Source organism: Oryctolagus cuniculus, chromosome 1, assembly GCF_051225735.1.
Source record: "Oryctolagus cuniculus isolate XC-2025 breed Fujian yellow rabbit chromosome 1, ASM5122573v1, whole genome shotgun sequence".
Classification (NCBI taxonomy): Eukaryota; Metazoa; Chordata; class Mammalia; order Lagomorpha; family Leporidae; genus Oryctolagus; species Oryctolagus cuniculus.
This window is the reverse complement of record NC_142867.1, coordinates 230766197-230792402: the sequence shown is the minus strand read 5'-3', so window position 1 is coordinate 230792402 and position 26206 is coordinate 230766197. Positions and strand designations below refer to the sequence as shown.

The window sequence follows — 26206 nt, the reverse complement described above, 5'->3', positions numbered from 1 at the left end:
AGTCTCTGCTTCCACTCCAGCGTCCTGCAGCCGTGGTCCCCGCCGCCCAGGTGGAGTCCCTCGGCTCCTGGCTTTAGCTGGGCCCAGCCCAGGCCACGGTGGACATCTGAGGAGTGAGCCAGCGGTTGGAAGGTTCCTCTGCTGCTTTGCCTTTCGAAAGAACGGTCTTTCATTTCCATTTCCCTGAAACGTGTTCAAGTCTCCTCGTAGGCACACAATCTCCTGCACTCAGCGCCAGGCAGCAAGCCTGACCACACAGCTCCCACCAAGCTGGGCCCAGCAGTCTGTCCGGGACGGCTCCACACCCTCCCAATGTGTTTAACAGGTTTCCTTGTGGAGGCCTCCTCCTGCCATTTCTTTCATGTCCTGAAGGTGCAAGCCCTACCTATTTGCTGGCAGAAAGGATGAGCGTTTGTTTTCTTAATGATTTATTTATCTGAAAGGCAGAGCCACAGAGAGGGGGAGACAGAGAGGCCTCCCATCCACTGGTTCACTCCCCAAATGACAGCCAGGGCTGGGCCAGGCTGAAGCCAGGAGTCAGGAGCTTCTTCTGGGTCTCCCACCCACGCGGGTGCAGGGGCCCAAGCACTTGGGCCATCCTCGGCCGCTTTTCCAGGCACAGTAGCAGGGAGCTGGATCGGAAGCGGAGGAGCCGCAGCGTCTATGGGATGCAGGCATCCAATGCTGCAGTTTTACCTGCTGTGCGCAATGCTGACCGCAGCGTTTTTTTTTTTTTTTAAGGTGCTTGAAGACGCCATCTTCTGCAAGCCACCTACGTGGCTCCTTAGACATTTTATCTAGGCTCAAATCATTAAAGAATGACAGCTTGCTCCAGGGCTTTTGTGTGTCTAACGCACATTTCGACACGACAGACACAATGCACGGTGCAGCTACACAGAAAACTGCAGTTTTCGGGGGGGGGGGGGGAGGGGGGATCAATCTTTTAGAAATTGCTTTTAGATCTTCAATAAATTTGTTTTTTTAAAAAAAAGTGTGCAAGCAATTTTCCAGTCTTCCGGAATAAGTAAACCTATTGTAAGTCACCACCTGACATCGCATCTGTGCCCCGAGGGTCACACTGGGACTAAGGGAGGTGAGTGCCTCACTCAAGGTCATGGTCAGGCAGAGCAGGGCTGGAGGCAGAGCTCCAGGGCACGCGGAATGCCCTGTGTCCACCATCCCGTTCCTCAGGAAGCCGCAGGTCCCCAGCTAGCAAGTGAAGCTGCCTCCTGCACAGCCCGCCTGGCCACGAGGGAGCCCCGGTGAGCAGCAGAGAACTCGTTGCCAGCAGCCATGGCCCCACAGGAGCCAAGTGGAATCCTCGCCTGCATCCCTGCTCGAACCTCCGGGAGAGAGGCGTTTGCTCATTCATTCAACAAACACTTGCTGGCCACCTTCCGTGGTGTGCCAGGGTCTGTCCAAAGGACACACAGTGATGGAGGGTTAGGACCCCTGATGCAGGAAACACTGTCTGGGTAACCCCACTATCAAATATCCAAGCAGAAACAAGGGCTCCGTCAACTGAACCCAGAGGGCTGTCGTGGGGAACAGGGGCTCCCGAGCTGGAGCCAGGGGGAGCACGGAGGGGGCAGAGGAGCGAGCCGGCGGCAGCGCCGGGCAGGGCCCATTCCTGCGGGCAGGCGGGGAGAGGGCTCATCAGCGACCCGCACCGGGGAGGCCTGGGGGCAAGACCTGGGCCCCTGGACGATCCACCCTTGGCCACACAAGACAAAGGTCAGAAACACCCTGCTGCCGTCTCCTCTCTCAGCACGGCTGCGGCACAAGAGCTTCTTGGGAAACCGTGATCTCTCAAAAGCAGTGGTCACACGGCAGGGGAAGCTCGAGGCCACGGGGGCGGGTACAGAGTGAGGCCACAGCCCGTTTGCTCCAGCAGCACTTTATTTACAAACAGCAATTTCCATTGACTTTGTTTATACCATAAAAAAGCCATTTACAAGCAAGAAACGAGAATTCAGAACAAAATGAAGCAGCACTGAAAGTCATGTCACAAATCTAAAACAAAATGAATACAAGAGTAAAATATCATTTGAATAAATAGTCTCAAATCCATGCTATAAAATAACCCTTAATGGCAAGTTACTAGTTGGTACAGCATCCGCTTAGCTAGCTTCATTTACTTCACATGGCGATGAAGTGTGGCGTTGTGAGGTTACCAGTTTATATTGCAAGATAATGACACTGTGTTAAGTCATTCAAATTGCTCAGCCATTTATAATGGGAAACACTTTGAGCCCTACTAGTGAAGTGGTGAGAGATGGTTTTCACACTTGGAAAACGGTCATCCTCAAACCGACCAGGTTAAGTGCACCCCCTCCTGTCGACAGGGCGGCAGGTGCAGGCTGAATTCGCAGCATCCTAGTCGGGAGGGCCAGCAAGAGGGCTGGGGACGGGGTCTGCTCCGGGGGCGCCACGCGGGGCCGACTCCGGGCTCCACGGAGAGCTGCAACGGCGCTGGCTGCGCCAGCCCCTGGGAGAACCTGAGCCAACAGGTTCTCTTCTGAGCCGAGTGGTCAGGCACTGGGCAGAAACGGGTGGCTGGGGTGGGGGGACGCTCTGGCACTTACAGAGACGCACGTGACGCGTGACAACCATTACAAATTCCGAACAATGTGAATGACTTTCCTGAACTTTCTAGTTCAGCTGCACTGAGTAATATGAAATCTATGACTTATGTACTAGATAGTTTCATATAAAGAATTTACATAATTCCCCAATACTTTCATATATAAAATTTAATAAATAACCCTGACCAGTCTAGAAGCACCATTCAAGGGGCATGCGCCCTTGGAAAATAGTTCAGGTGTTGCATATTTGAGTCCCTTTCAGTGGAGGCTTCACAGGAAACCATTAGAGAATTCAACAATAAGGACAACAACGAAAATCACAGTAACTAACAGAAAGAGTTGTTCAAATAAAATACGGCAATCTCTTAAAGTAAAGCTCATTCACATATGTGACTTCTCCCCTAGCCCCTCTTTTGTGTTCCTGCAAATTCTTCCCACAGCCTAGGCTGCAAAAACAAAAACAAAAACAAAACCACACACAGAAATAGGCAGGCCTATGGTCTGGGCTGGGGGAGAACAAATAGTTGGCTGTAACTGCTATTATTAGAAAAGACATCTACCCATGCTCTGGGAAGTTTAAAAATATCAATTCAGTTCTACAGTATATTCTGCTTAACAGCGAACCGACAGTGTCCTTTCTGCTGTTTAAAAAGAAAAAGAAAAAACACAACATAACTGCCAAAGCAGAGCCAACCGGCTGGGAGCGTCCCACGGCCCGAGACGTTAGCTTGTCTGCACATCCTGTATGTACGAACATAATTCCTAAGTGTATTTACAGTTTCAGTAGAAATTCGAGGGGAGAGAACGGATTAGAATGAGAAGAACTGTTTAAAAGCACGACCATTAGTAAAAGTATAAAATCCTCTGTTTTCACAGTTTGCAATACGGGGGGGGGGGGGGGGGCTGAACGCGGACAGAGGGACACCGTCGCTGTCTTCACATTGTCTACTACTGAAAAGGTCGCTCAGGAAGACACTGTTAGGAACAGGCCTGCGGGAACTCAGGAGAGTCTACTGGGAAAGATTTCTTCACATGTCAGTTTATCTTGGCTGGAAGCTACATCAGTTACAGATGAAACACCTCGCCTGAAACTGCACAGAAGGGACTCTGCTGTCTAAGAGGGCAGCTCTGAGGAGTGACACAGCGAGCCGCGCAGGGAGCTGCGGGGAGGGGCCGCGGCTGTCCTTCGGTCACGGCCGCCCTCCTGCACGTGCCCACGCGGCGAGGCACCCGCCCAACCTGAGCGGAGCGACTGGCCGGCCGCGCACGGGGAGGCCCGCGCCGCCTCCATTGAAGCCTGCGGAACTTTACAGTACTGGGTTATGGCTTGAAGATTCATTCTTAACACTGCTAGCAGTGGGAGGGAAGTGTTAGCAACGTGAACGGGAGCGCGTGGGACTTGTCGAACGTGCAATCGAGATTATTAGAGACGTGATCAATCTGCTGCCCCTAACAGTCCCACTACAATGTCTGAACCTGAACTGTACAATCAAAGCAATGTATATTTTTGTCAAAGACAATTTTGGATAAGTCACTCTTTGGTAAACTCAAACCAGTTAAACAAATTTACAAATACAAAGAACTCCGTGTAACTAAGGTGAGACGGACACAATGACACGAGCTGGGACGCCGGAGGTGCTCGCCCGAGTGTTCACCCCTCCCGACTGTCTGCCGCTGCAGGAAGCTCCGGAGACTTCTCAGAGGCCCCAAGCCCGAGCTGAGTGAAAAGGAGGTTCCTTCCCTGAGCTTGACCTCTCCTGTCCTCAGATTGGGCATTTCTCATCACAGACTTAACGGGTATCACAACACAAATTTTTTGCATTTAATTTTAAAAAGAGAAGAGAGAAAAGAAAATCAAAACCCAGCTTATTCGCATAAGGGAAAAAAAAAAAACAAAAATCACAAACATTACCTGAAACCCAGAACACATGTAAGTGGGTAAACACTCGGGGCCCAGCCTCCCCTCGAGGCACGTGGCTTTGTCAGGAGTGAACAAGTGCTTCAAGGAGAGGCCAGGCCCCTACGTAGGCAGTTAGACAGGAAAAGGCATACTACATACCCGAGTCGGCCGTGTGATGGGCACGGAGTTAACACTGATGTGTAGCACAGCGCTGCACGCGAGCACGCAGCCTCTGAGCTACGGAGGTGCTGCCGCCCCCGCGCTGGCTCGTGGAGGGGCCTGAATGACTTCTTATTTTTTACTAAAAAAAAAAAAAAAAAAAAAAAAAAGAAAAGAAAAGGAAAAAGAAACCCAACCTAAAATCCCACCATTCTTGGTATTTTAAGAACCAAAAAAAACACGAAAACCCAGCAAACATCTGTTTCTGTGTTCCTGAACTCCTGTGCCCCGAGGCTACTCCCCCACTGCCGTTCCTCCTGTAGGTGGGTGCTCGGGCCTGCGGGTCGCGGCCGGCTGTGGGGCCCAGGGCCCGGGTGCTCGGGTGGACGCCAGAGCGCTGACATCTTCCACGGTCACTCTCTGGCAGAGCACACGGTACCCGAGCAGGCCTGTCCCAGACCTGAAGATCCCTCACACGGGGCCTGGGAGGTTTTATACAGTAACGTGTTTGCCAGCTCTTGCTTTTGAGGTCTCTTTGCAAACTATGAATTCAAGAGAGGAAAACAATTATAACTCATTATTAACATTAGATTTCACATTTTCTACAGCTATACTGACCTAAAAGATACTGAACATAAAAATAGCACCACGTGACCACGCAGATCTGGTGACACACTGAGTATCTAAGAGGGTTTTTTACTGTTGGTTTCTGGAAGCAGGAAACACTGAGAGTGGCAGGGCCGCCGAGGCTCTCGTGAGCACACACGACGCTGGGACACATATATTGCTTGCGATTCCCATAGAGTATAGTTTTACAAAAAGTACAAATTCCAAGTTCTGCAGTTTCCCTGGGAACTGCGTGTAGAAAAAGTTGCTGTGCACCTGAACTGGCTGTTTGAAAAGAGAAAGGGAAAAAAAAAAAAAGAACAAAAACAAGAAACCACAACACTGCTCGGAGAATTCTCCCTTTCCTTTAGCGCGAGTCCTAACTCGTGGTAGAGAGCGATTCGGCTTAGTTACCTGGTATGTATGTTTCTACAGTACGGAATGAAGGTAGATTTGTAGGCCAGTAAAAACCTTGACAACCACTGCTGCTTTGGGGTTGGCTGATAGAACACTACACTAGGTAAAAAGTCAGCACCACAGGTCGTCCAGCCTCCCAGCTGGACGACTAACAGGAATTCCAAATGGTTTCCAACTACGTTGAAGGAATCTTATGGCATTTGGTTTGGTTTGTGTGTCTGTTCTGAAGCAGAGCTACGGACACTGTGATTTGCTTTGCTTGCTTTCGGACACAAGGATGGATGAGCTATGAGAACCTACTGACATTCGTTCGTAAGGGAAGTGATGGGGCCAAACCCTAGCATTTTAGGTAGGGAGGAGACAGAGTTAAAGCTCTGTTCACACTGTATTAAATTATATATTCCTCTTACATTCACCTCAACCAGAATAAACCCAAATTTGAGAATGTATATATACTATATATAATAATCATTTTATTATATATATATATAAATTGTCTAACTACCCCCAAAAGTAATTTTAAATTAGAAAAAGGTTACCCATTTGTACCAGCTGACGGCATCCGAGTCTCTCTCCGTGGAAATGCCTGGTGCCAGCGCACGGGAGAGAGAGTCTGCCTCTTGGCACGGGATGTAGGCTCAACCAGTTGGCATAGCTCAATCACTGGCAGAGTTGGGATTACGAGTTCAGCCAAAGAGGAATACTGTCAGCCTGTGTTTTCCCTGGATACGTTGCCCTTCATGCTTGGAGCTCCTTGGGGGAGGGAGAGCTGGGGGAAGGATAAACACAATGAAGTGTGCCATCCAGAAACTTCAGAAAAACCGCCAAGAGACCGAGAGATTTCCAGATGGTTGGGAAAAGCAAAGATGACAACAAAGCAAATCACAAATATGCACTGATTAATGTGCTTTGCCTGGTGCCCTTCCCCCCGCTCACTCGGGAACCTCAGACACCGTGTGAATCGCCATCCGGGAGTCGAGGGCCAGCTCGGGGGCCGCCGCGTCGTTTTCTAGTTTCTGCTCCATGTACACATCTGTTCTCTCGGGGGACTCCAGGCGACTCCTGACTTCGGCGACACCCGGGTGGTTTTTCCGCAGGTGCTGGTTGAGGGTACCTTGGAATGGAAAGCACTTCCCACAGATCTCACAGCGGAACGGTTTGTCGTCAGTGTGGCCCCGGATGTGGTACTCCAGCTGGTCTTTCCGCGTGTACTTCTTGCCGCAGAACTTGCACACGAACGGGGTGATGCCCATGTGCAGTCGCATGTGCCTGTCGAGGCTTCCCTTCTGGTTGAAGGACTTCCCGCAGTAGATGCAGATCAGCCTCTCGTTGTACGGGTACCAGTGGCCTCTGGTGCTCCTCTCCCGGGGACTGCTCTCGTAGCCGGGGTTGTTCAGCATGGCCTCGCTGTCAGAGCCCTGCACCATGCCCTGCAGGTCACTGTGCAGGTGGACGGACAAAGCTCGCTTCTGCCGGGCACGCCCTCCCCGGAAACAGCTCAGCATGGACCTGGACGGGCTGGAATTACTCAAACCTCCGAAAGCTTCAGACACACTGGCTGCCTGGGAGGCCGCTTGGGAATAGGAATAGGCGTGCTGGAGCACAGAGCCATAGGAGCCCACGTTCACGGCCACCACTTGCTCCCCGTCGACCATCTCCGTGTGGTACCCATCGTCGCCCAGGGAGGAGCTGTCGGAACAGCTGGGCCGGTCGGACTTCTCCATCTTCACCTTCACCTCGGCGATCTGGGTCTCCCTCACCAGCAGGTCCCCTTGCTCGGGGTCCCCCTCGATCTGAATCTCGTACTCGGACACGCTCCCGCTGCTCCCGCGGTCCGAGTGGCCCTCCTCCTGCATGCGGCTGCGCAAGGCCTTGCCGGGCGTCGTCTCCACCCGCAGGTCAGTGCTGGCGGCGGGCTGCCGGGCCTGGGGGCAGTAGGGCGGGGAGATCTCCACCGGGTTGGCGAAGAAGCTGGCGTCCTTCACTCCGTTCCGACTCTCGGGATTCTCCTCGGCACCGACCGTGACGGAGTCCACGTCGCCCACGCTGATCTTGGAATGGATGCTCTCTAGGATCTGCGTGCACTTGTCGATGACACACTGCATCTGGAGAAAGCTGGCGGCAGTCAGAAAACTGACCACATCCTTCAGCTGCAAGGACATTCTTCCAGTGTAACAAAAGGAGAGCAACTGTTCAAACACATTGGGGTTTTTAATCACCGATATCGACAAGCCACTCATGGTGCTTAATGCGGAATGGTCCCGGAAGTAGGGGGAGCTGGCAGCAAGGACTGCTTTGTGGGCTCGGAACGGCTGACCCTGAATGTGGACGATGATGTCACACAGCTTCCCTTGGAGGCGGAGTTCGTTTAGCTGGCTCAGAACGGTGCTGCTGTACTCGGGCACGTCAAACTGAATGAAACTGCTGCTGTCCATGTCTACCGACACGGAGCGCGATCTGTGGAGAGAGAGAGGTTCCGTAACTCACCGAGGACTCCTGCTGAGCACGCGTGCACACACAAGCGTCCCACAGCGCCCAGCGCCCAGCTCCCGCCCCTCCCGAGGTCTCTGCCTGTCAGTCTCTGAGTGAGAAATCCGTACCCTTTTAGGAGAAGTATTTACCTGTTTCACCTACTTTTGAGGATTTCAGGTACCTTAAAAAATTACTAGACTCGTCTAGAGAAATACCCTGCCTCATCTGTGTGTCTCTAATTGACACTGCTGTCCAGCCAAGCACGCACGCCCTGGCTCCACCTGCAGCAGTGTCTGGGTCCCCATTTCCCCTTCAGCTCCGTCCGCTCTCTGGGCTGACGGTCCCGCCCAGCAGAATCATGAGGGGGCTTCAAAAAGCCCATGAGAAATGGAACTAAGAGGTAAGTTTGAGGGGTCTTCAAAAAAGCTTATAGAAAGCGTATGTTATAAAACAACTATGCACGGGGTTCAGATGTTTTGGTGCCAAAATAAATGTACCTTTTAATTCCATTCCCCACAGACTTTCTGAAGTACTCTCGTATTTTTCAACAAGAGGAGTAAGAAGAGTGATGACAGCATAGAGTGAGTGGGTCCTCTGTACATACAGTCGTACTGAAAATGAACCATAATGAAGGAGATGGGAGAGGGAGTGGGAAGTGGGATGGGAGAGGGAGTGGGAAGTGGGATGGGAGAGGGAGTGGGAAGCGGGATGGGAGAAAGAACCACTATATTCCTAAAGTTGTATCTATGTAAAAAAGCATTCGTTAAGTAAAAATTAAAAAAAAAAAAAAGTGAGAAGAGCGACGGACGCATCGAGTGTCTCACTCCGCAGTGCTGAGCCCGGCCTCCCTGTGACAGGGTCTGCTTCCCCTGCCTGCAAGTGCAGCCCAGGCTCCCTCCTCACCAGGACACATAAAGCCACATGGTATCTCAGTTTCTAGAACCCTGAGACAGACAGGGATCTGTTTAACTCAGCAGTCTGCAGACGCACTGAACTGAAGAACGCTTCCCTTAAGGCGCACAGAACTGGCGCTCCCTCGAGCACGCTCTGCCCAGCAGGGCCTGGGACGATGGGCGAGGCCAGCCACCACCTCTATTCTTACTTAACGCTGTTCTAGAACCACCAGAATCTTCCTAAGTGCTAAATCGGAGAAAAGCAAAACAGAATAGAACTACTTGGCAACACTCACAGAGAATTTGCAGGAAGAAGGGCTCAGGAGTAAAGTTCACTCACACCTTAACTTTCTTGAGGACACATCCCCCAAAAAGAGATGGGCAGAAACAGGACACCACAAACACTGCCAACCGCTAACTGTAGAGTCGACAGTGGGTGTTCAGGTATCTACTGTAAACTTTCCTCACATTCTTATGATATTTAAAAGCCGTCATGGTTGCCAGCGCCGTGGCGCAATAGGCTAATCCTCCGCCTTGCGGCGCCGGCACACCGGGTTCTAGTCCTGGCCGGGGCGCCGGATTCTGTCCCGGTTGCCCCTCTTCCAGGCCAGCTCTCTGCTGTGGCCAGGGTGTGCAGTGGAGGTTGGCCCAAGTGCTTGGGCCCTGCACCCCATGGGAGACCAGGAGAAGCACCTGGCTCCTGGCTTCAGATCAGCGCGATGCGCCGGCAGCAGCGCGCCGGCCGCGGCGGCCATTGGAGGGTAAACCAACAGCAAAAAAGGAAGACCTTTTTCTCTGTCTCTCTCACTGTCCACTCTGCCTGGCCCCCCCCCCTCAAAAAAAACCATCATGCTGAAATTGTTAGGGGATTTGGTTTGGAACACAATAAAAACTGCAAACTGCAACCGGGTTAAGTCCATGTCTTAAAACTTTTTTATTCTACCGTGGGTGGCCCAACTATTCGAGCCATTCCCAGGGTGCTCATTAGCAAGAAACTGGATCTGAAACAGAGGCGGAAGAACCCCATTCCACCACTCAGTAGGGGGGTGTCCCAACCCCCAGGCAAACGCCCACCCCCAGGTTTTTTATCATTAAATGACAAATATTAAAAATAAGTGAAATGGTTGACATCAATTTAAAATGTGCATGCAATGATGTATTTTTGGGATAACACAAATTGGCAGAACTGAACAAAAAACAAACAGAAGCGCCAAGGCCCAAAGGACTGTTCACACCACTCTAGCCGCACGCAGAGACACTCAGCACAACCCTGACACCAGAAGACGACACACGGCTGCTGCTTCTAAGCCACCAAACACAACCGATTAGAGTAAGAATATATTCTGACCAAGAATAAGGAGGGCTACGTCAGAAGTATACAAATGTAATCTGTAATATCAACTAAGTCAAAGGAGAAAAACTCTGATTACCAAGTCAACACTACACCAAAAACGCGTTTAACACACTGCAGCGTCTTAAGGGAAAAAAAGGACTCAGTAAGTTAGAAACAGGACAATATGCTCTTAGTATAATAGAAAGTATCTACTGCAAACCAAGGCAGCAGCACCTTTAGAAAGGAAACATTAGGGGCCAGTGTCGTGGCGCAGCAGGCTAAGCCACCACCTGCAACCCAGCATCCCGTGAGTGTCAGTTTGAGTCCCGGCTGCTCTATTTCCAGTCCAGCCCCCTTTTAATGCACCTGGGAAAGCAGCAGAAGATGGTCCAAGTGCTTGGCCCCTGCCGCCCACATGGGAGATCCAGATTATGCTCCTGACTGGCTTGGCCCAGCTCCAGCCACTGCAGTCATCTGGGAAGCGAACTAGCAGATGGAAGATCCCGATATCTATTTATCTAATCTCTTTCATATATATATATATATGTATATGTATGTGTGTTTATATATATATATATAAAAACACAAATGGCTGCCTTTTAAAGAAATAAATTTATTTTTTAAAAATAAATAAATAAATAAAAAGGAAATATGCCTGCATTTCCCTAAATGTATTTAGCACAAAACAAACCCATGAGCTAGCTCCCAACATCCTTATCTCTCAGGGATTAAAAAACACATCAGCGTAACATCCCACCTGAAAGTCCTGCAGACAGGGATTCTGTTTAACTCAGCAGTCTGCAAACTCACGGGACTGAGGCACTTTTCTCAAGGTGCACATATTAACATTCCTAAGAATGAGTGCTCCCTGGAGCACACTCTGGTAAGCACTTCAGAGAAGACATGCCCATCAGGGCTTGGGGACAGACAAGGTCGCCTGCCATCACTATTCTTACCAGTGTTTTGGAGCTTCCAGCCAAAAGCAACAAGGAAAAATGAAGGCATGCAGCCATTATAAAGAGGAGATAAAATTACTATTACATGCAGATAGAACTATTTACATGGAAAACACGAGAGACTCACTTGAAAACCATATTAGCATTATGATCTAATTAAGAAAAGGGTTTCAAAAATAGTTGTACAAGAAAAAAGCAGTAAGATAATGACAAGCTGCAGCCAACAACCCAGGACAGGGATAAACAGAAAACAGTCTCTACTTTGATGAGGGTAAAACCAGGTATAAATGCAGAGAGAGAACGCAACCGGCAGGAAGAGCAACTGCCGTAAAAACACTCACTTTCCCCCTAAAATTAATTTATAATGAGGCCCAATAGAATATTTTCTTTGAAATTTGACAAGATGATTTTAAAATTCATTTAGAATATTGCTGCCCAACAGCCACGTGTATAATAGTGTTTTCCAGTACTTGTTTTTTAGAAGTAAAAACAAAGAAACCGCACTTGTCATTTAATCCAGTGTAGGTGAGACTTCAAAACTGCAGCACGCAACTAGTATTAGGGCGTTTACACTTCCCACACCAGGCATCTGAGAGCCGGTGAGCATCTACACGCAGCACGTCCCCATCTGGACTGACCGTGCTTCAAGTGCGCACTGGGCACATGTGGCCAGTAGGCACCAAACGGGACAGCGCAGACCTAGAAGGATGCATCCTAAAGAAATTTTGGAAAAATAAAAATACCGCCAAATGTACAGATGTCAATCTGTGTTCTCAGACTGTGATGCCCAGGTGGGTACCAGCGTCTCCTCTGGCTGTCGGCTGGGGGAGTGGTCAGAGGAGGATCAGCAGGGCCGGGGGCGGGAAGGACAAGGCACAAGGGAAGGAAACGAGGCACCAGGCCTAACAGCTCAGAGAGGGATCCCAGGCTTCTGCAGACAGACAGGAAGCTCTCCGTGACACTTCCTCTGGGCAGTGACCATGAGGTTCAAAGGCTCCTCCCCAACAACACTCTGTAAAACGCTGAGACTGGCGCGCAGGGAGTTTACTCCCCATCTCAGTCCCAGGCCCTGCCAGGCTGAAGGGAGCAAAGACATCCATCAGTCACGCCCACTAGCCCTGGGACAGAGAAGGTCAGAGCCTCTGGAGGCATCCAGTTCCGATCCGGCCCTGCACACCCCTCCCACAGTCTCCCCATGGGATGCAGTGGAGTCACACACACAGGGCGACTCACGGCTAATTCTGTCTTCATGATACACGCATGCATATGACAGAACTTCAAATCCTAGCACAGAAAAAGATCAAACTGCAATCTCCCAGCCTCAGCCCCCTTTCCAGTCACTGGTAGGAGTTTTGGGTATTACCCGAGGGAAAACTTTAAACATATCAACATACACTGTTGAAGAAGCGCCTCTCTCTGTGTGTAACTCTTTCAAATAAATAAATAAAAAAAATAAAAGAATTGGAGAGACGGGGTGTGGGTGGGGGGGAGATCCTGAATCCCAGTTCATTCCCCAAATGGCCACAATGGCTGGGGCTGGGCCAGGCTGAAGCCAGGAGCCAGGAGCTTCATCGGGGCCTCTCCCGTGGGTGACAGGGGTCCAAGGACTTAGGCCATCCTCTGCTGCTTCCCCAGGCCATTAGCAGAGAGCTGGATCGAACACTGAGCATCTGGGACTCAAATCAGTGCCCATTTGGGAGGCCAGCGCTGCAGACAGAGGCTTGACCTGCTACCGTACAGCGCCAGCCTCCCAAGTCTCATTCCCCACTTCACAGCACTCCAGAAACGGTGCTGTCACCATGTACTTAACCAGTTCCCCGTTGATACCCCAAACAGGCCATGCCACATTCACCTGAGGTTTTCTGTTGTGAGGAAATGTGCAGTTGGCCGCTACAGGGGACCCTCGTGGTTAGCTTCTCACTTTAACCGGCAACATCAAAGCACCCTCTGAGCAGTGGCAGCAACAAGCCCCCCCCCCCGCACGGGGTGCAGCCTGCTCCCCAACAACCGCCAATGACGGGTGTTGAGCCTTTTCACTTTTGCTCAACTCACAGGTAGAAAACCTCCTCAGGGGCCGGCACTGTGGTGCAGCAGGTTAACGCCCTGGCCTGAAGCGCCAGCATCCCATATGGGCGCCGGTTCGGACCCAGCTGCTCCACTTCCCATCCAGCTCTCTGCTGTGGCCTGGGAAGGCAGTAGAAGATGGCCCAAGTGCCTGGGCCCCTGTACCCGCATGAGAGACCTGGAAGAAGCTCCCGGCTCCTGGCTTTGAATCGACACAGCTCCGGCCATCGTGGAGTTCACTCCCATTTGGTGACTGAACCAGTGGATGGAAGAGCTCTCGCTCGCGCTCTCTCTCTCTCTCTCTCTCTCTGTGTAACTTTGACTTTCAAAGTCAAAAAAAAAAGTTTTTTTTTTTTTTTTTTTAAATCTCCTCACTGTTCTGAGGTGCATTTGTTTATTTCTAAGTGACGCCGACATCTTTTCTGGTGTTGCATGGCAATCCGTCTGAGCTCGCCTTTCAACTGCCTACCCACATCTTTGCCCATATTTGTCTTTTTTATTGAATTGTCAGAGCTCTTTGCAAATTAAGGAAATTAGCCTTTTGTCATATGTGCTACAAGTATTAGATTTAATTGCAATCACTAACTGCCATGGTGACTGGGGATTTAAATCATTTCTCCTGCATTGATAGGAAATATTCATTCAGTGTCAGTCTCCTGCATACACAAAACCAAAGGGAATCCAAAGACAGCAGGAGTCCCAGCCGTGCAGTTTCATGCAGGCTTAATGCAGAGTCCTCCACCCAGAGAGGTGGGGGGCGGGACTCACTGTTTATAACGCAGAGCAGTGATTTATACTAGTTTTTCCTTTAGATTAAGTTTGCAGCTGCTTCAGAAAACAATGAATTTGATTATTTCACTCACTAGAAACATCAGAATCAATAATATTTAATTCAGCAGATTAATCAATGTCTTTCCATTACATTAGGCAAAAAACATGCCCAAACAAGACACTGACACTGTTAGATTTAATTACAAATAAGCTGGAACTTTTTCTTCAGTATCATTAATACTCATTCTTTTTTCTTAAGATTTATTTACTTATTTGAAAGGCAGAATTACAGAGACAAAGAGAGACCTTCCATCTTCTGGTTTATTCCTCAAGTGGCTACAACAGCCAGGGTGGGGCCAGGCTGAAACCAGGAGGTTCGTCTGGGTCTCCCATGTGGGTGCAGGGCCCAAGCACTTGGGCCACCTTCCGCTGCTTTCCCAGCTTTATTAGAAGGGGGCTGCATCAGAAGTGGAGCAGCTGGGACTTGAACCGGCGCCCACGTGGGCTGCCTGCAGCAGAGGCAGAGGCTGTGCCACAGCATCGGTGCCCGTTAGCACTTACTCTGACAGCGTTTACTGTGTTTCTGTACTTGTAGTGCTTTCAAGGGCGCCTGTGGGGAGGACGTGGCCGAGCTGCTCTGTGGGAAGGAGCCGACTGGCAGCGCCTCCACTTCAGGGCCTCGGAATTCCGCTCCCCCGACCTGGGCAGACTCTCCTCCTGCTCCGACTCCTGAATTCCACCTTCTTACAAAGAGAATCGTTTCACATCAGGGAAGCAGCTCTGGCCTCACACAGCCTCTGCCGGGGCCACAGGAGGCCACCGCAGTCCCAGGGGCGGGCTCTGGGAAGGACCACCCAGCCGTGGGTGGTCTGAATTCTACTTCCTGTGCGTCCAGCACCCCCACACCAACCTCAGCCTCAGCCCTGCCCTGGGGAAGCTCCTCCCCTGGCGGCAGGTTCAGTAACCACGTTCACTAGGGCTTACTACACGCTGTTTCATTAAGTGCTCCAAGCTTCCCCCACGAGGAAGGCACTAGGACCACACTGCAGACCAGCAAGTTTCCCAGGTCTGTCCTGAGGTCACCGTCTAGGCCACTATCCTTGACAGGAGGCTACAACCCTGCCCCAAGAAGGGCACTGGGCCGGGACAGGCGTCCTCCCGGTGCTCAGACAGAGAAAGGCAGCATTTTCATAATATCCACCAAAAGTACACTCGCACATTCCATGGCCACAGTTTCAGTCCTGGAATCTACAGCACCCTCTCCGAGCTCCGGCTCTCCCTCCTTTCTAGATCAAAACCACACGGGGAGGAGGGCGTGGGCAGCGCACTGTGCCTCCCGCAGTCACGGCTCCCCCCTTCCTCCCCAGAGCCCCTCACCGGGCTCACCTTGCCTGCTTTAAATGAAAGGCGGTCTCCACAGCTCAAGCCTCCCTCACCCAGACCCACAGCGGCTGCGCTCAAGGAACTGGCCCTGGTGTCTGAAGGCGAAAAGTCCCAGAGAGCAAGCACTGCCAAGAAGACACAGGGTTCAGCCCAAGTTCAACCAAATTCATAGCAGCACTGAGACTGGTGTTCAAAGAGCAAGAGTGAGCCGTGAGGGGCTGTCTGGGACGCCCACGCGGGAGTGAGCCGCGAGGGGCTGTCTGGGGCGCCCACGCGGGAGTGAGCCGCGAGGGGCTGTCTGGGGCGCCCACGCGGGAGTGAGCCGCGAGGGGCTGTCTGGGGCGCCCACGAGGGAGTGAGCCGCGAGGGGCTGTCTGGGGCGCCCACGCGGCTCCACCGCCAACTCTGGAAGCAGGGGAGGACAGCAGGCAGGGCAGCCAAGCCAACAGGTGAGCACAGAAAGAAAATGCACACAGGCCACGGGGCTGGGGCCACCACAGAGGGGCACTGTGGGCACAGGCCACGCGGACGGCGCTACTCGCCTTCAGGTACCATGCAAGCCAGCCTGGGACACCCTCCACGGACCCTAAGAAAAAGGTGGGGGGCAGGGTTCTAGAAATAAGCACGCACACCTGCTCTGCTAGGAGACCTGAGGGCTGCTACAGGACCACAGGACAAGGGGCTCGGGAAGTCAAGCTGCCTGAAACCTTTTTAAAAACTCCAGAAGGTATCGCCCTACCACGCCTCAGGACAGCAGGCAGCTCCGAAATCAGCAAACAAGGAAGTCGGGGCGGGTGTCTGCATGGGCAGTTACTGTCCCTGGCTGGACACACACTCGCCCCACATCAGAGTGCTGGTTTAACTCCGACTTCCTGCAAACGTGGACCCCAGGGGACAGAGGTGACAGCTCAGCTCGAGTGACTAGGTTCCCGCCACTCCTGAGGGAGACCTGGATTGGGGTCCCGGAGAGTGAACCAATGGATGGGAGCTCGGTCTGTTTCTGCTTCCTGGCCTCTTAAATAAACCAATAAATAAACATCAACATCAAAAAGAACAACAAGGAAATAATATTCTCAACCCAGGTTCCAAAACTCCTGAGAATAATTTACCTGACGGAGGTCAAGGACAAAAACCGAAACAAAACAAAGGCCACTTAGCAAAGACAGGAAGCAGCCCAGCTTCCAGACCCCACGCGCCAGCCCCGGTCTCCTCACCAAGTGTGAGCAAAAGGAAGCTGCGAGGCGGCGACTGCTCTTTCCCACCACAGGGTCACAGCAGACCGAACACCTGACCACGCAGCTCTCCAAGGCGCCGCACACATCACCAAGGAGTAATGGAACTGAAAAACAGCAGGACCCTTACTTTTCATTGAATGCCATTATATTCTCCCCCCAACCCCCACCCCTCAGGGGAGAGCGCAAACGTGTCCCCCACTACCACAAATCACGCAGCTGAGTTCTCCACGTTTGGGGAAACCGCAGGGGTCGGCACATCCGGGGTGCAATGGATGAGCCTCGCCCTGGGAAGACCACCTTCCTGATCCTGGGATCCCCCCTGCCAGGTCAGTATGTCTTTAGGTTCTTTTGCCAGTGTCTTCAGATCGGATTGTTACTAAAACATGGGCGCATTTACTTCCTCCAAAAGCAAAAAAAAAAAAGTATCGAGGAAAAGCACATGCCTGTTTGATAAAAGGCTACTTTCAAAATTCCTTAATTTAAGAATCAAACTGATGGGCTGACACTGGGGCTGGTGTTGCTGGTTAAGCCACTACTTCCAACACCCACGTCCCGTATCAGTGCTAGTTTGAATCCTGGCTACTATGCTTCCAATCCAGCTTCCTGCTAATGTGCCTGGGAAGGAAGCAGAGGATGGGCCACGTGTTTGGGCCCCTGTCACCTATATGGGAGACCCAGATGGAGTTCCTGGCTACTGGCTTTGGCCTGGCCCAACCCTAGCCATGTGGCCATCTGGGAAGTGCACCTGAAGATGGCCGATCTCTGTGTTGCTCTGCCTTTCAAATAAATAAAATTATTTTTTTTTAAAAAGAAAAAGTGCCACTTTTTTTTTTTACCCAGCAGCTTTGCAGGTACTCTAGGAGCTGGCAAGTACAATCCTGAGAGACAATTTGGTAATGTCTATCAGAATGTGAAAGGTATTTACACGTTAGTCCACAAGCACTAGCAATCAAACCTACGAATGAGAGATTTTCAAACATTCATGGTTTCAAAATTTCGCATCAAAATAAACTTTAATGAAATACTACATAGGTGCTAAAAACAACAGATCACGGCTGGCGTTATGGCACAGCAGGTTAAGCCTCAGCCTGTGATGCTGGCATCCTATATGGGCACCGGTTCAAGACCCAGCTGCTCCACTTCCAATCCTGCTGCCTGCTAATGCACCTGGGAAGGCAGCAGAAGATGGCCCAAGTGCTTGGGCTCCTGCACCCGCTCAGAGACTCGGAAGAAGCTCCCGGCTGCTGCCTTCCACCTGGCTTAGTGTCGGCCGTTGTGGCCATTTGGAGAGTGAACCAGCAGATGGAAGATCTCTTTTTCTCTCCTCTCTCTCTGTATCTCTGCCTTTCAAATAAATAAATAAATCTAAAAAAATCTATTTGGCTGCCTGGATACAGGAGCTGTGTATGATCTGCTTCATGCACATTTATTAAAAGAACCACTCCGGGCCGTTGCCGCGGCTCACTAGGTTAATCCTCCGCCTGTGGCGCTGGCTCCCCGGGTTCTAGTCCCGGTTGGGACGCCGGATTCTGTCCCAGTTGCCCCTCTTGCAGTCCAGCTCTCTGCTGTGGCCCAGGAAGGCAGTGGAGGATGGCCCAAGTGCTTGGTCCCTGCACCCGCATGGGAGACCAGGAGAAGTACCTGACTCCTGGCTTCGGATCGGCATAGCGTGCCGGCCATGGTAGCCATTTGGGGGGTGAACCAATGGAAGGAAGACCTTTGTCTCTCTCTCTCTCTCTCACTGTCTAACTCTGCCTGTCAAAAAAAGAAAAAAAAAAAAAAGAACCACTCGGCAGTGCTGCTTCCGTTGGGGGGATCCCATGACACTGGCACGGAGGACTTTGGGGAAGAGGGACTCGGGACTGGGACAGGAAAGAGAAACAGACTAAACAGACTTCAATGCCTACCTTCTGAATGTTAAAGCACAAAACTGCATTATTCTCACTTGAAGTTCTTTTTAAGATATGTAGGTTTTTAACCTAAAAATATAGTTTTTTAAACTACAGAAGCAGAGGAGAAAAATGGGCTATAAATGGATAATTATTATATCAAGCAGACAAAGAGGCAGAAACAAAGAAGTATGAGGAGCAATCCCTTAGGTTTAGGAACTAACACGTGAACAATGGCAAGGCTGACTGCCTTAGCCCAAAAAGATTTTAAAAACTCAAAACAAAGGGAAACTTCACAGCGGAACCTATTCTGGGGCAGGGCCTTCCACTGCGCGGGACAGACAGGGCACTGCAGGCAAAGGAAACGCACAGCACAGCACAGCCCGGCCAGGGCCTCGGGACAGGCAGCGTGGGAAAGGGCCGCCGCGGGTGGACACGAACACTCGGGACCACAGAAAGGAACGGACGCAACAGGAAGCCAGGCCTGGGCGATGACACCGTCAGCCCGGCCAGAGCAAGCGGGGAGGCGGGAAACATGGGGTCCAGCTTCCTAGAGATACTGATTTGGGAGTGACCAAAATTCGTGCTGACTGAGGACGGCTGTGGTGAGCTGAGGCTCCCGGGGGGAGAAAACAGTGCACAGAACAGAAAAGGCCTGGCTGCGGGCACAGTCCTCAGCTGGGCCATCGCCCCCCGGGCCTGCTGTGAGGAAACAAGGGCGAAATCTCACAAGCCGGAGAGGGGGGTCCTGCACGTGCTCTGGGCTGAGGCCCTCCAGTGCCGCTACGGCGAAGCAGCCGAGCCCGGAACGCTTACGGAGAGGCTACCAGGAGCCTCCCTGGTGGTGCCACGTGTCGGATGGCACCAGAGTGGCAGTGACTGCAAGACCGTGAGTAGCACGTGTGCAGAAGCCCAAACGTGGGGGTGGCCTCCCTGTGTCACAAGTGGGCCTTGCAGTAACCAATCCGGTCCCACAACACTGCGCCCACGCCCAGGATCTGGGCAGCACCCGGGGCCAGGCGTGGCAGGGGGCCCCACCAGTTCTCAGTGTCGTCACACAGGGAACAGAGCCTCCGTGGGAGTTTTGGTGGGACAAACCCTACTCAAACCACACATGGGAAAAAACACCAACACCACATGGGCCTAGAAATCCCCTCTGCAACATTCTGGAGTGAAGCCCTGGAACCGGTTCCCGATACGACCGCCAGGACAAAGTAAAGTATGCGGACGGAGCCCGCGGAGCCTCGCTGGCTTTGAGCGCGGAGCCTCGCCGGCTAAGCAGGGAGCTCTCTGAGGGCAGGGGGGGCCCACAGGGTGTCCAGAACACTGAGCTCCCGGGACACTTCAGCAGACCCAGCCTGAACCAAACTGCCGACCCACACCCACGGACTGCCAGCGACCCGCACCCACGGACTGCCAGCGACCCACACCCACGGACTGCCAGCGCAGCCACACCCTCGGCCCTCCCCTCTTCCTGCTGAAGACCCCAGAGACGGGGGAGGGTCTCTGGCAGCAGGCAAAATCCAGCAAGGTGGCTTATTCCTCCCTAACCTAGAAACACTCTAATCTGCTCTACAAGATGCCACACTCCCTTTAAAAATACCCAGTTAACACTTCCAAGAAAGGAAAGTTAGGTTACAAATTTGGAAGCTGCTTCAGGCACCAGGAGGTACCCATTATTCTCAGTCAAGATGCTCGTGATTCCAAACGCAGACCTGCACCTGCTGGCTTCAGTCACTTGTTGACACCTGAGACCAGCTCGGACCAGGCTCTCTCCCACAGTGAGGATCGGAAGATCCTAATTTCCATTCTCATAAAAAGTCATCAAGAAGACCACAGATTGGAGCACTGGAGACGAAAGCATGTAACAGCAGTGACAACCACACAAAAATAACTTTTCTAGATATTTCTGCCCGGGTCTAGATCAAAACTAAAACGGAGCTGTCATGAGCGCCACTCTGATCCTGCCGAAGGCAGCAGCCGCATGGCACCAGGGCTGCGCGCACCATACTGGTGCTACTGAAACCCAGCGCAAGAAAAAAAATAAATAAAACAGCATTCTGTGATGGATATTCATGAAGCACTCATCCTAATTTAAAAGAAAACAAGTTTAGAGCTCTTACTGCATTAATGCATGTGAGCCTGAGAGAACATTTTTATCCGAACTGTTACATTCCCCACCAGGCGCTGCCGCTCCAGGTCTGCTCAGATGCTCTCATTGGGAGGGTGTGACTTGGCTTTCAGTCAACACAGAACATCAGAAGCTGAGCTTTCCAAGCAGGAGTGGGATGGCCTCCTTAACTTTACTAGCAGCGGTGGGGACAGCAGTCAGCGCCTCCCACCGGTACGGTATGCTGAGCAGGCTCCGTACCTGCCCACTGGGTCGTCAGCAGGCCCATTCTACAGATGAGCAAACTAGCACGCACACCAAGACTCCGCGGCCCACCGCTGGCTGGGCCAGGACTTGAACCTCGGTCTACGCGTTCTCCTGTAAGACTCTAACAGCCAGACCGGTGAGACGCAGGGGTCTTGTGTGCGCTGGATTCTCCCCGTTCGAGTGGAGACAGAATTCTCACTTCATGGTGCCCTGCTCCGCAATAAAAGTCAGCCTGGCCTCAATGTGTGGTACCTGGAATTGTCGGCAGCCCTTTCTCTGCAAAATGTTCGTTCTTTTTATTTCTGTCAGCGAAGCAGGCAAAAGGATATTTCAAATTCTAACCATGAATTGGAGGGGCCTGGTTTCGGGCAAAAGGGCAGTGTTTCTTGCAGCAAAGAACACAACATGAAAATACTAAGGAGCAGCATCTCATCGCTGACTGCTGGCACTTCAGGGGCGCGGGACCTGGAGCACACGTTACGGCCACCTGTTACGACAGAAAGATCAGAGAAGCTCACCTTGGATTGTATTCCTCCATGAGGTTCGCCATGCCACCAACATCAACCAGAAAAGAACCATGAGAAATCTAATTGTGCTCGTGGATGACCTCCACTAAGCTAAATTCAGCAGTCTGTCAGCTACAAAACATCAAATGGACACAATTAAGAAGTTTGAAAACATGGTGTGGACTTCCAGGTGACCTGCAAACTAAGGGGAATAGTCAGAGGACGGCGCTGGGGACTCCTGACAAGTGCGTGACTGGGAGGCAGAGGCGGCACGGACATGGGAAACCCACCACCCAGTACAGACATGAGAAACCCACCACCCAGTACAGACAGGGGAAACCCACCACCCAGTACAGACAGGGGAAACCCACCACCCAGTGGCCCCGCACGCCCAGGAGCCTTGCCCTCCCCCCCGGCTGGGAGAATGGATACTCCAAGCAGTTCCTCGCTGCTGCAAATTCTGCTACCTCCTTCCCGAGCTGTTTTCACTCCACAACTCACGAAGTCTGTGCAGCGACGGTCCCCCCCCAGCTCAGGGACAGGAGGAGGACGGCTCAGGTTCCGCTAGCGGGAAACCCTGCAACCCAGGACCAGCTGGTTCCAAAGCCTCTGGCCCAGGAACTAACACCACTTCTTTTCCCATGATCACGAGTAAACATTTTATTGTTTCTAAGATTCCTTTTGAAAGCTAAAACACCACCTTCAACGGCAGCAGTAAACATCAGTTGGAGAGAAAGCGGAGAACAGCGTCTCCTCTGAAAACAGAGAGCATCTGAGTGAGATCTAGCAGAGTCCGGCTCCAGTACCAGACGCCATCAGGGCTCTGAGAGAGTACTAGGCGCAGCGCTCCCGCAAGCACCCCACCGCAGCTGGGAGGAGAACCAGCTCAGCTAACCCAGAGCACGGGCAGGCTCCCAGCCGCAGAGCCCGGGCGCGGGGGTCAGGGAACCGCCCCTGGAGGAAGCTTCAGCCCGGCCTGGAGGAAGTGAAATCGGAGAATTTTCAGAGGAAAGGAGGGCAGTGCGCCGGAAGGGGGGCGACAGGAGCGGGGCCCAGGGGGCAGCCGTGGAGAGGCAGAGCCGGGTCCAGGTGGGCAGGGTGGGGCCAAACTGAGGAAAACCTTGGAAAGACCGGGTGGGCCAGGCCAGAAGCACAAGGCCGGCAAGGACACCACCAGGGGTGACGTAGGCTGCTGCCTGCAGCCATCCCACTTGGGCACCACTGAGTCCTGGCTGCTCCACTTCCGCCCCAGCCAGTCCCTTCCCTAGGAAGGCAGCTGGGCCCGGGCCACCCACGTGGGAGACATGGATGGGATTCCTGGCTCCTGCTGCCAGGCCCGGCCACGTGGGGAGTGAACCAGAGGATGGACGACCTCTTTCTCTACCTCCCTCTCTCTTTCTCACTCTGTAGCTCTGCCTTTCAAATAAACAAGCAAAACCAAACAAAATCCCCTCCACACACAGCCCCAAACAAGCCCCAAAGAGCCAGCACTCAGCTCTGAACAGCGGTGACCCATTTCCCATCGCCTGTCACTCACCAATGCCTTTAGGACACTCCCAACTTGGGCCTAGCGGTCAAGTTCTTCCAGGAACTAGCTCCAACCAATCCTTCCTCCCTCTCCCCCCGGACAGAACCCCTCTCTGCCAGGAGCCTGGTCCAGTCACTGGCTCCCCTGGCTCCCCTGGCCTGGGTCTTCTTTTCCTAGCTGAGTCCTGCTCATCCTTTAACACCCGGCTCAAATCCCGCCCCCTCACTAAGCCCTCCCTGACCACGCAGCCAACTGTGACCTCCATCTCTCCTTCTTAGTTCTAGGCACACAGCCTGGTCTCACCACAAGCACCTCTGCACGCAGGTGATGTTTCTGTCCCCAGCCTGGAACGGCTGGGAGACGGGTGCCTTCCACCACTTTCCCCGACCCCGCGCAACCAGCACCCTGCCAGGCAAGTCGCAAGCAAGCCCTCAACTGCTTTTTGACTTCCTATAGTAAGTTTGGCGCTAGCATAAAGGGTGGGGGAGGGGGCACCTCTGGAGGCAGAGAGCAGCTAGGAAGCTGTTGCAATCGTCCAGATGTGAGGCACAGAGGGCCTGGGCTGCGGCACAAAGAGAAGACGGGCAAACATAAACACCAACAACCAAAGCCTTGCGCGCAAAAAACTTGGGAGGAACCTGATCCACGGTCACCACTGCGAGAGACAAAAGCAAGGCACGAATGATGATGAGGGGAGGCTCACCGACCCTGCGCGCAACCATCTCAAAGCCTGTCCGAAACAAAGTGCATCAAGTGGCTAAAAAAAAGTCCACCACGTACGCAAAAAGTCTTGGGCGAAAACTGCCCGGCGTCATGAACCAGAGGCTCGCTCCGAGTGGCGGAGCTCTTCTAAGCCCTCAACGGGGAAACTGAGGCCCGGCGTGGAAGCCGAAGACTCCCCGGCTAGTGCCGCCCGGACGCACGGCCGCGCAGCCGGAGAGGGCACCGCGCCCGGTCCCAGGCCAGCCCCAGCCCAGCCCTCCGTCATGGCAGGACCGGCCGCGCGCGAGTGACCATGGAGACGCCCGGGGCCAAGCACGGCGCGCCGCGGCCGCCTGTTTACCTGGAGAAAGCCGGCGGCGTGAGGCAGCGGCTCCTCGCCAGCCCCCGCGGGGCCGACCCCCGGCCGGGCCCAGCTCTCCGGGGGACCCAGCCATCCGGCCCCCTCCGTACAAAGGGGAGCGCCCGGAAGCTGGGGAGCCCGAGACGCCCGGGGCGGAGACTGGAGAGCCGGGGGCAGCTGCCTGAGCGCGACCCCCGGCCCGGCCGGCAGCGTCTGCACTCCGGGAGCAGGGAGCCGTGGGCCCCTCGGGGGCGCGCGCCTGGCCCGAGCAGGTGCCCGGAGCCCCCGGACCCCGCCCGGCCTCGGCGGCCGCCCGCCCAGCCCGCCCACCCGCCGGCCCGCCGGACTGACCAGGCGCGGAGGCGCCCGCCTCGCCGCGCCCAGGGGGAGCCGGACAGCGGCCCCGCGGGCTGCCCCCGGCCCCACCAGTTCCGCCCGCGCGTCGCCCGCCGCCCGCCGCCCCCGGCCGGCGCCCCTCACCTGCCCAGCGCGCCGCGCTCACATCGCCCGCCCGCGGCGCCCCCTCCGCCGCCGCCGGCGCCAGGCCCGTCCCCGCCGCTCCGGCAGCCGCCCCAGCCCGCGCCCCCCGCCCCCGGAAGCGCTTCCCGGCCCCGCCCCCTCGGCGCCCGCGCTTCCGGGCAGGAGCGGACCGGGCTGGCGGCGTCGGGGGTCGGGCCTCTGGCCTAGGTCCCTGTTCTGGAATCCCGCCCGGTGGTCGTCCTGGACCCTCGCTGCGAGCCAGTGGGCGGGCCCCCCGGCCTCGACCCGGGAGTCCTGACCCCGGGAGTGGCAGCGGCCTTCCGCCCGCTTCTCCTCGGCGCCCCCTGCCGGCCGGAGAGGGCTCCGCAGCGGGGCGCGCCCCTGGCCCCCGAGGCGGAACCGCTGGGAGCCGGGGCCCCTGGACCCGCGCCGCACCCCGGGACCCGCGCCGCGCCCGGCCCAGCCCGCCGCTGCCTCGACCCTCCTCGCAGCCCTGAAGCCGCTGGCTTCTCACCGGCGAGGCTCGGAAGGCAGTGGGGCGCAGTGGTTACGAGCAGGGACCTGGGGGGGCTGTGGTCTCTGGGGCGGGTTTTCCGCCCCTCCAAACAGCAGTAAAATCTCCCAAGTCGGGGTGAACGCCAGCCCCAGAGCAGGCTTCAAAAAGTGTGCATGACCGAGACGGTTGGAGACGCCGTACCTGCGCCGCTGGGGTGGCAAGAGGGGCCTCACCCAGCGTTTTCCTGTTGGCTTCGGAGGGCTTGAACGCCCTTTGAAGGGCTTCCTTTTCGGTGGACTCCTGGGGGTGGTGGCAGGGGTTTGTTTTCTCCCTTGGCAGTAAAAACAAACTAGCAGTCATAGGAAGGTGGGGCTTCCCCCACCCCTGCAAGCAGGAAGTCTCTCCCCAGGGTCTTCCATGGTCCCAGCTGTCCTTTGCCAGACTGCGAAGGAGGCAGGACCCCCCTTAACACCTAGCCCTGGGGCGGTGCCCTCTTCATCTGGAGGGAACCGAGGCCCAGAGAGGGTCGGTGACTTACCTGAAACCTCACAGCTAGCAAACGGCCGCAGACGAGGACCCCGGAACCACCTAGAACTGCAGGGCTGGGCAGACAGCCGCACTAGCCGTGTGGACCCAAGACCCAGGGACCCCCCAGGCTCATCCGCAGCCCGGAGTTCTGTTTCCCTGCAAGCCAGACTCGGGCCTCGTCCCTCTAAGCTGATTTTTGCTGAATTGGTTGGGGGCTTTTGGGGTGGACGTTGTGGTACCGGGGATTAGGCTACCAAGGGGCCCCCTGTATCCCACATCAGAGTGCCCGGTTTGAGTTCTGGCCACTCTGCTTCCGACCCAGGTCCCTGCTAATGCGCCTGGGAGGCCGTGAAAGATGGCCCACGTCGTTGGGCTGCTGCCGCCCATGTGGGAGACCTGGATGGAGTCCCTGGCTTGGATTTGTTCTAAACCCAGCTCCTGGCTGGTACAGGCATTTGGGGGAGTGAGCCCGCTGATGGGTGCTCGCTCTCTATCTCTCGCTCTCACTCTTGCTCGCTCTCTCTCTGCCCTTCAGACAAGGGGAGGGGGGTCCTGGTGGCTGTGA

At 54.1% G+C, this 26206-nt stretch overlaps 1 protein-coding gene and 1 non-coding gene across 4 annotated transcripts; both read right to left on the bottom strand.

Moving 5' to 3' along the window:
* Positions 1 to 5414: 5414 nt before the first annotated feature.
* ZBTB34 (zinc finger and BTB domain containing 34) lies at positions 5415 to 24733 on the bottom strand. Of its 3 annotated transcripts, none has more exons than XM_051855084.3 (3): positions 24618 to 24720; positions 21559 to 21678; positions 5415 to 8124 (listed from the first exon to the last, which is right to left on the bottom strand). In XM_051855084.3, exons 2-3 carry the CDS (start codon positions 21588 to 21590, stop codon positions 6600 to 6602), a joined length of 1557 nt encoding a protein of 518 aa, XP_051711044.1. In that variant the 5' UTR covers positions 21591 to 21678; positions 24618 to 24720; the 3' UTR covers positions 5415 to 6599. The 3 variants fall into 3 exon arrangements, with proteins under 3 accessions (XP_051711044.1, XP_089176211.1, XP_051711073.1); XM_089320085.1 differs by lacking the exon at positions 24618 to 24720 and adding an exon at positions 22014 to 22117; XM_051855113.3 differs by lacking the exon at positions 21559 to 21678 and having other exon boundaries at positions 24618 to 24733.
* Positions 16946 to 17108, bottom strand: LOC127485336 (U1 spliceosomal RNA). The gene has a single exon (XR_007912439.1). It is a non-coding gene; the product is annotated as a U1 spliceosomal RNA (small nuclear RNA).
* Positions 24734 to 26206: the final 1473 nt, after the last annotated feature.